The 10146-nt window shown below is 40.6% G+C and overlaps 1 protein-coding gene across 3 annotated transcripts in view; it reads right to left on the bottom strand.

Annotated features, from left to right (window-relative positions):
- DDC (dopa decarboxylase) overlaps nt 1-8921 on the bottom strand; it is a 57339-nt gene extending 48418 nt beyond the window's left edge. For all 3 annotated transcript variants that reach the window (XR_004841987.1, XM_009638726.2, XM_035894137.1), the window contains exons 1-3: nt 8707-8921; nt 2202-2315; nt 1398-1517 (exon numbers count right to left, since the gene is read on the bottom strand). Coding sequence is in view for 2 of the 3 variants with exons in the window: in XM_009638726.2 (XP_009637021.1) it covers nt 1398-1517; nt 2202-2315; nt 8707-8907 (435 nt within the window). In the remaining variant the exon portion in view is untranslated. The remainder of the gene's footprint in view (nt 1-1397; nt 1518-2201; nt 2316-8706) is intronic.
- Between the last annotated feature and the right edge of the window lie 1225 nt (nt 8922-10146).

Below are 10146 nucleotides of genomic sequence, written 5' to 3'. Positions count from 1 at the left end.
ACTGGTACAAAATAAAAGCTGTTGAGACGCACGATGAAAGCTTGATCTCTTGAGCATAACCCCCTCCCTAGTAATAGTAATGATAAAGAATCCTAACAGGGCAAGGAGATGAGTAAAAAAGTATTCTGGAAATGCAGTATAGGTCCAGTTCTGCCTAGGAGAACCACAGCAGTTGTGTTAAATTCATACTTGCCTGGGAAGATTCCCTGGAATATGCTGTAGGCATTTGCAGCGGAGACCAAAGAAAGAAGCCCTCACTTATAGCATGTAATTCAGATGTATTTTAGAAGCCTGTCTTAGGATAAAATGGATTGTGCCCTGGCCTCCAACGACCAGACTCCAGAGATTATCAAAGGAGCACAGAACAATTACTTAAAATTCAGTCTTCTTCATAGCAGAGATCTATTTTAGTTAGATTAATAGCTGTGACCAGAGTCTGCATTTGCAGAGACCATGCGCTAGTGGAGCCATGGCTGACAAACAATATAGCTTTATTATGCATGCAAGTTTGCCCATTGATGATATATTCATTACTGTACAGATACTCTGTTCAGACATTGTAGGCTTTCATTAAGCAGCCAATGTCAAAGTTTGGGGGTTTTGTTCTATTTTGGATACTGCAGTGTAGTCTGAAAATTGTATTATCTACTGACAGGTTCAAATTTTAGGTTCAAATTTTAAGCAGCTCTTAATTTTATTTTAATATTCCAGTATTTTGTTTTGTTATATAAGGAAAACGTCTTAGAATAATTTCAACTTCTTTAATAGACTTTCTACTACATTCTGTTGTTTCTACTTATAGAAGATTCTCTCCTATGTTCTCACCCATTGCTTAATCTCTGACCCTTTTTTTCCTGAAAAAAAGGAAGGCTGTTTTGGAAACTGACTGAAGTAAACAACTGAACATGGCTAAGGTAGATTCATGGAAGCCTTTCTAACCACTTCTCATGATGCTGTACTCAAAATCCTCAGATATATTTCTATTTGAGAAGGTTTTTTTCTATTTTCTGCCATAAAACATTGCTGCACATTGTCGGTGAGTATGAGTTCACTTCACTTCAGCAACAAATTAGAGTTTCCATCCTACATGATTTTTCAACTTTATGATTTGAACTTTAAGCCCAAATTGTCCTGTTAAGTTGAACTACTAACAAATCTCCACAGAGGAGAGTGTTTCAGAATTCAGCTGCTCTGAAAACAAAACCATTAGTTTCATGAATGATCCTGCCCACCTATGGACATTCTCACACAGCATCAGTCATTCTGAAAATCTGCAAGGAACTCATGTGGCAGAAAAAAAAAAGTATCTTTCCTTCATTAGTGTTTTGGTATGAAGTTTTTACAAAATTGTAAAGTCCACAAACTATGCCGTATTCTTTTTTCATGTCCCCTCTTACCTGAATGACTCCTCCACCTTGGCCATCCTTCCCAGCTAAAAACTCTTCAGGCAAATTAATCATCTTCCCTAGCCAATCCAGCATGACAGTCTCCATCTCTGTGCAAGCTGGACTTGCGGCCTGTGTTGAAAAACAGAACAGAGGGAATAACCTCACTAGACCATGAAGAGAAATAGGATCTACCAGAGCTAGAATAACTTTTTCCCTCTCTCTCTGTCTTTTGACTATAGAGGAAGAGACTAGCTGACTAACTTCACCAGCTAAATTCAGGACCTCAAGATCATTTTGTGCATGTTGTTTCTAATACTAAAAAAATGTCAAACCGGGCCTCACATAGAACCATGACTATCAAATGTCAAAGCTAGGATTTGCATCTTGCATATTTTTTTTTCAACATCAAGTGCCAACCTCTTTTGAGAAGAGCCCATCTCATTCAAATGTGGGTTTCTTCAACACAATTTTCTATTCATCCAGATGATAAGAGAAGTAACAACATTGGGTGATAGGCAACAGTCATACTACCCAATGAATTACCAGTAAGTTTGCACTGCTACCACTAATTCCAAATGCTGGTAATTTTTCAAGGGAAAACCTCTAAGACGAAATAGCCTTTTGCTTCTGGAGTCACTCAAAGTGTCTATATGAAAACACTTAATTAGTCAAGGAAATTTACCTATAAAAATAGTCCTGCAACTTTGCTGCTGTTAAGCAGTAATTTCATTGAACAATGTTACTGAAATGCTTAAAATCTTGGCAAGGTGAAGCACAATCACCACATAGCAGTACATACCCCAGCAAACTTACCCACGAGAAGCCCACACATCCTATTCCACCACACAACATATCTGCAAGAAGAGCTGGGAAGGAAGAGGCTGCAGGGAAGTAGGCAAAAAAGTATGGACTGTGCCAGTGAGTCACCTGTATTAAAGGGAAAAATAGTAATTTTTAACTAATGCAGGAAGTAGAAACAAATTGTCACAAAATCAGAAAATACTAGAGCTTGGGACCAGTCAACAGTCTCGACTACCTGGTTGTAACACAGTATCGCATTGTTTAGGAAAGTTTACCTTGGTTTTTTCCTCATTTTTTAATCTTTTACTCAAATTAGAAATAAATTAGTTATTGCTCCCACCTCTCAACAGTTCCAAAAATCAGAGTTCTCCATTTGTCTGCCTAGAAGACAAGAATTGCATGGGTAGTGGCAGTAGCAGTGTGAGTTTCTGTGCAGGGCACTGTTCTTGGGCCTCTGCTTTCAGGGACTCTCCAGTATTTTGTTCTTTCATCTCTGTCACACGACTGACTTGGCAAGAGTGTCTTCAGTGCAGCAGAGGTCCACAGAACTGTCTTGCCCACACTCTGGAGTTATTTCCTAAAATTCAGGCACCAAATCTGGCCAAACAGCTCCTCAGAACAATCCATTTCAGTATCCAATACCTTCTATAGAAAATTAAACTATCATCTCTCTATAACGTGTTGTGATTTATGTACAATTCCACTTTATATGCATTAATATGAAAGAACAACACAATAACTGCACAAATTGTAGTCAATTGTCTTGCAGCAGCAATATTTAGAATTATCTTATGCAACATCTAAGCAATTTTAGGATCTGTTAGATACTTAACAGTGCTCCACAACTCCAATCTAATAATTTGAAAACAGGAAATGTACTGGCACAATGCAATGTTCAGTGGAAATAATGTGATACGTTTGGCAAAACCAGTTTTCATATTCAAGATGAAAAGCAAATTTTAGGAAAAAAAAATGCCTCTAGAGGATTAGATGGACTATAAGCAAGAATTCAGCAGAATGTGTGTAAGAGCTTTCCTTGGCTGGAAATCCAGAGGTTGCTGAGTTATTGAAGCCTAGCCTTTTCTTATGCCATTTTATTTTCTTTTTTCAATACTTGAGTTCTTCTGTTACAGCTGGAGGATGGTAGGAGCCATACATTCTCTATTGCCTGAGCTCAGTGTTTCCTTACATTCTCACCTTTCCGCATTCTCACCTCTGATGAAGTTCACCTTTCACACTCCCGTCTCTCCCAGTCTGTGATAAGGTTTCTGATTTTGGAGCTAACTCAGGGGTCACTGTACCACACTGTTCTGCATGCTGCAAATACCCCTTTTATTTTCGCCTTCTAACCTTCTTCAACCAGCTCTTTTTTAAAGGGACATGCTCCGTGCTAAGGGGAAACAGTCTTAACTCTTGTACACACAATGAATCAGATATCACTTTCTCTGCTGTAGTGTACCATATAAAACATTTCAGATTCCTGTATCTCTTTCATATGAAAACAGCTCCTGGTATGTTCAAGATTTCACTTTTACTGGTCATGAGGTCGAAACCTGCTCGAATCAGGTGTCCAAAGACCAGCCACTGTGAACCTTTTTAGCTGTAACCTATATCTGGTCAGGATCTCTTTCTTTGCTGTAAAAAAGTTTTAGAGCACTTGTGGCAAGCACCTTCCTTCACAAATCAGAAAAAAAATGGGATGGGACTTGGTTCTTCGCAGGAAAACAATAAACAGATTAAAAAGTACCAAATAAACAGTGGTCCCTGACAGGACCCACACACACAGACTTTCACTGACGTCCATAAGGAGCCAGGGCTGCCACTGTTCATCTCCCCAGCTCTAATCCTCTGTGATCTCTAAGACTTGTGACATTCATCTTGGGTTAATCAAGTTAAACTGCCCACTTGCTGGGAGCCATTTGTTTGATGACACACAGCAGATTCCAGTTGCACCACTCACACAAAGCCAAAAAGCCAAAAGCCCTAGGGCGAGTGCAGCTGCGGTTCTTCCTCCTGACCCCCCTTACCCTTTCCCTTGAAGCAGCTGTAAAATTCATTTCTTTTGCCATGCTGGAACAGACACACTTAGTCAAATATTGCAAAGAGCGTGACATAATTGATGCTTGTTTTTTCAGCCCTCTGCTGATAAACAGTGATACACAAGTGTCTTGGATTCAGTAATTATCACTGTAATGCTTCCCAGGGACATTTTATTTCCTGGATTTCTTCTAAGGATGTCTTTCTTTCTATGGCTTGCATAGTCTAAGCAAGAGTCTTCCTTTACCACATGCTAAAGGTAGGTACTTCAGCTGAAAGTTCATAGACTAATGGATCCAATGTGAGGAAAATTAGCATTTTCAGTACTGCTATTTGCAGTTACAACTAAACTTGATCATTTTTGGCTCTTAAAAAGGAGGAGATCTATTTCAAGAGAATAAAACAAGTCTGAGAGAGAAAGGTGACTCCCACTGATATTTTTATATGCAGATTGCTTCCACCTTGGATTCTTTTGTGGACATCAGAGTTCAGCAGTTGTTCCCTCAGTCCCTGTGTTAATATTAGGAACTTAGCACCATTTTGGTCATTATCATTTAGCAAACTGCCCTTTGAAGGTCTAGATCCAATTTCACAAGAGGTCTCCATAAAGAAGTTTTACCACTCATGAATGCTTGTTCTCCTATAGGGTAAAGATGGCAATGGATACTGCATTATTGCTTTACACAGTTAATAGATCCTTGCTCCTCTGAAGGAACATCATTTTCATGCTTTCAGTCATCCAGCAAGTAGCAAATATCTGAACACAACTAACAGAGTAAAGATGTCAACATGAAGGAAACAAGAGTTGCTTATGGGCCACTGATAATTTATGGGCAAAACAAGGTTTTATGACCTCTGTCATATTACTTATTCTCTCTGAAGAAGACCAGTTCCTCATTTATAAAATGGAGATAAGGCATTCCCCGGTGAAACACTGGAAAAGCACTATAACTGAAAAACACTAGATGTACTTACAAACATTAGTCTTGTCAGGAAAAAGATGGGAAGAAGATTAAGGGAAAATACAATGGGGGGTAGATTGTCCCTATAGCCAATTTCAGAAGTCCCTAAACCCAGTTATAAATATTTTAAAGGTCTCTAAACCAAATTTGAACAAGTCTTCCTATGCTAAGCTCTTCCTACGCTCCCTGCCTCCATGTGTTCGTACAGCACCATCACGGTCACACTTCGGTTTCTGTGAGCACAGCTAACAGAGGCAGGCAACAAGTGCAGTGGTTTGTGTAGCAGGAGAGGTCCAGAAACCCTGACAAGATTAGTGTACATGGTGTCTGCAGAGGTGGTGATGCTCCACAGCGCACAGTCCCCAGCAGTAACTGGAACAACTACCCCGGCACATCACAGGTCTCAATCCAGAGGGAGTTCCTGAGGGAGTATGCAGGTCTTCAGGCCTGGGATTGCAGGGATGACGGGGCCTCTTGCCAAGGCTGGGGCAGTGGGAGATGGTCTTTTAGCCTGCAGGAGCTATGTACTGGTGGAGGGTCTATGTCACCATGTAAAGGAGCAGCATGAGGAGGTGGTAGATTGTGCAGTATCGGAGATGACAAAAAGGCGATTGAGTGGATCTTCCCTGAGACATAACAGAAGGCATCTCAGACACAAGATCCTGAACCCCCAAACATACCAAAGGAGGGGCAGTCAGAGTCTCTGCTTAGTGGGCTGGGAAATGGAGTCCCACGACGGTGAAGAGCAGAAGCTTGCAACTACTGGCACCAGGAGAAAGGCTTCTACTCCACCTCCAGCTGCAGATCTGCCAACTATAGAACAGGTCCAGTGCCCTGGTTGCAGATGGGTTGGGAGCCCTGCTGTGTCTAGTGAAGCACCCAAGCAACCTGAGTGTTGACCCTGGTGCTGACAACAGGGATTTGGGTTTTAAGATTCTCTTTGAGGATCAACTCCTAGAAAAAGACAGGATCCACCTGAACAACTGGGGCAAAATATCTTTGCAAACAGGCTGGCTAACCTGGTAAGGAAAGCTTTAAATAGGAACGATGGAGGAAGGACATGAAAACCCACAGTCGAGGGAGGAAGGCGGACTGAGCTGGCAAGCAAAGGCTGAAGAGTAATGTGGACAAGAGAGATCTTGAAAAGATAAGGCCAAAGCAGACCCACTCCAAGTGTATGCACATAAATAAGGAAGTGCTGAGGGGAAAGCTGTCATATCTTTTCCGGGAAATCAGCACAAGTGGGTGCCTCTCTGAAGCACCTGTATGCTACGGCATTATGTGTGGGGAACAAACAGGAGGAATTAGAAGGCTGTGTACAGTTACAGGGCTGTGATCTCATTGGGATCACAGAGGTGTGGTGGGATAGCTCGCATGACTGAAGTGCTGCAGTAGATGAGGTCAGGCTCTTTAGGACAGACAACAGCATCTTGAGTCACATCAGGAAAACTGTTGCCAGAAAGCCAAAAGAGGTGATCCTTCCTTTCTGCTCAGCACTGGCGAGGCCACACCTGGAATTCTGTGTCCAGTTCTGGGTTGTCCAGTACAAGAAAGACATGGACATACTGGAGTGATTCCAGTGAAGGGCCATGGAGATGATTAATGGATTGGAGCATCTGTCATGATGAGAGGCTGAGAGAGCTAGGATTGTTCAGCCTGCGGAAAGCTCAGAGGGTACATGAGAGGGTGTAAAGAAGAGGAAGCCAGATTCTTCTCAGTCGTATCCAGTGACAAGACAGGAAGAAACGTATACAAATCGAAATACAGAAAATTCCACTTAAACATAAGAAACAGCTTTTTTACTGTGAGGGTGGTCAGACTTTGGAACAGGGCGACAGAGAGATTGCAAAGACTGCATCCTTGGAGATATTCAACACCCAAGTGGACATGGTCCTGAGCAACCTGCTCTAACTGACTCTGCTTTGAGCAGTGGGTGTAGACTAAATGATCTCTAGAGGTGCCATCCAACCTCTGCTATACTATGACTGTGATTCTGTGTTCATGTGATTCTTCAGTTTGTAGTAAAAACAACACAGGCAGGATCAGAGTTATTATAAGAACTGGGTTTTATGTACTTATGCTCTTTGTGTCACAAACACTAACATTTCACACCTGAGGGAAATTTTGGATAGAACATTTCTTCTTCAGAATGTATCACTTTGTAAAAGTAAATTTATTTGCAGGGCATGTGAATATAATGAAAAAATCAATTTAGTTAAGAGGAAATGACATGTTGATGACTTAATTGGAATTGAATGTCTCACTTTCTATTCTCAAATGACTAATCTCTTATTTTTTAATGTGGTATTATTTTATTAATGTTCTCAAGTGTTCAAAGCAAACTGTTTTCTGTTCTACTTCACAGACAAAAAGATTTGGTTAATATTTTCCTCCAATGAAAAAGGAAAGGCAATCACGTCTATGAGCAACAATGAAAGTATTTGCATGTGTTGGACATAATTCTCTTATCTAATCTGCACTGATTTAATTCTGTTAGCTTTAAGATGTCATCCACAAATCTTTGAGAAGAGTGGAGAGATTTCCATTGATTTCCAGTGGAGCTTCTGCCTGTGAAAGGACAGCAGGGTTGGCTCCAAGGGAAACAAGATAAGGTTGTACTGGGCATCAAATATTTACATTGGCCAAAGAAAAGGAATTGATATTATAGTACACTGACTAAACACATTTGCAGAGCAGTGGTTCCATGTCCAGTCACATAGCAATCATATAACCTAGCTACATCCAGAGAAGCAACCCAAAGCGGCTATTGCAGAGATCCCTCATTAACATTTACTAATAATCCAGTCCTCTTCAAGGTACTTAGAGGCCTTGGGAGACAAGCATACATTTAAAATAAAAAGATACACCATGAGTGGAAAAACAAGAAAGATTCAGAACTGGACAAATGCCAGACACTTTGTTTTGCATTGTGTGCCCAACACTGATGTATCCAAGGACTAATATTCAGGTAGTGGCCATCTACCTTAAAAGGTACCAGAAGAAGCTGACATTTAGGAGAGTAAGTCAACAGAACAAGTATTGGGGAAAATCCTTTCTAGTCAATTCTGTAATAAAAAGAAGCCTCCTAAGAGAATTTTAACATTTAAAGATCAGCTCGAAGGAACACTTTAGGCACAGCAAACTAATAAAAATACCATTTTATAAAATATTTACTGTGCTTTGCAAGTAGCAAAAATATCACATGAAATTGAAAGTTATAAAGCTTTGCCTTAACCAGTTCAAGGGAGGAAAGGGGATTATTTCCAAAAGCAAGCCTTACACGAAGCAAAAGAATGATTTGATTATTTCTAGCAAAAACAGAAAACATCAGTTGTGTAAAGTGTTAGATCATATTGAACTATGGATATAAATCAGACTCCTGCCTTCTGAAAGCTAATCAGCATGCGTACTTATGTTCATAAGGTCTAGCGGCACAGCCTTTAATCCACGCTTTCCTTAAAGTTTTTGGAAACCTAAATGCAATATTGAACATTACACTACAGATCCATTCTTCTTACCCCTGGCATAATGATCTTCTCGATGTCTTTAAAGACATCCTCAAAGCTCTCAGGATCCTGGGGTGCACAGTCTGGAATGAGGGGCCTTAGATATCCTGGTTCCACATCAGGGAAGACCTGTCTTTCATCTATCTTCTCCAGGTAATCTGCAATATAGTCCACCATCTCCTTCCCTCTCTTGCGGAACTCTGCAGCATCCATGGGTATCACAGCTTAGGACTTATCAGAAAAAAAAAAAAAAAAAAAAAAGAAAAGTCACCTTTGAAAGAAAATATTACTAGTTTTAAACCTGCTATTCAGGTGATTTATAGGATGAAAAGGCCATATGCTCTTTTATTTCTGCATATTAGGCCCATGCCCATACAGTGTTGCATTCTGCTCCACTCCAGTATTAGCTGGACATGGTATAGAAGTAAATCACACTTAAATCTTTGATGCCTAGGTCATGATGTAGATTAGACGAATACAGATAGGCTGTTTCTTTAGCACAGAAGAGCAGTAGAGGCACATCGATGAAGATTCAGAAATCACAGATCTGATCCCCACTGCTGCTGGTTGGCGCAAGGATGTGGCACTGTTATGTGGCACATAAACAACTCCCTCCTGCCTTATAAAGAAGAGGTCTAAGGAAATAGCATGCTGTGTGTCTCTATTATAATCTGTAATAACAAGCTATAATAATCACAGTTATCACAGTGATCTGCTATGCTGCCCTGTTATTTTATCTAATTCTTGCCCCCTGTCATGCCTCAAGATTTAGCTTCTTTACTCCTTTACTGTAAATGCACATGCTGTGCCACTTACAAAACCTTATTTCTTACCGAGGTGTCAGTTCGAGTTCACTTAGAGTTGATCTGTACTGTATTTTGCAGGAGGACGTGAGGAAGCTCTGTCTGGGGCTGTCCCTATTTCCAAGATGTTCGGCTTGAGCTCTAGGTGTGCTTTGAGCTCGGCAGGAGACTGTGTGAGCGCTCCCAAGGTGATGTATGGCTCAGCTGAGATCAGCTGGAGTTTGCCTGCAAAGTGCTTGCAAACAGAAATTCCTATTGCTAGGGTGCCTGCTCCTGCCATCCTGGCCCACCCAACTTTTTTCCCCCATATGTGGCTGTGCATTTTGAGTGTTCAGTGAATACAAGGTTGAGACCACAGTACCTAAAAAATGTCCAAAAGTCTTTATACGCTCAATTTGAGTGAGAGAGACTGTTCCTTGGGATCTAGTAAGAAAATTAGCAAGTGAGCCAAAGATACTCACTGCTGGTGTAAAGAATTACTATGCTTAGTTCACATACCTTCAGATCTTCACTTTGTAAGGAAATAATTTTATGAAGAACAATGTGAATATTATGTAACTAAGAGACAGTTTCTTAGATATGAGTTATTTGTGCTAAGGAATTATAACTGAGGACATGATTTTGAGAAGAGAGAGACCCCTCTGGGCTT

The sequence above is a fragment of the Egretta garzetta genome, unplaced genomic scaffold, assembly GCF_000687185.1.
Source record: "Egretta garzetta isolate BGI_Z169 unplaced genomic scaffold, ASM68718v1 scaffold264, whole genome shotgun sequence".
NCBI classification, from domain to species: domain Eukaryota; kingdom Metazoa; phylum Chordata; class Aves; order Pelecaniformes; family Ardeidae; genus Egretta; species Egretta garzetta.
Note: the sequence above shows the minus strand (reverse complement) of the source record. Positions and strands in the feature narration are given on the sequence as shown.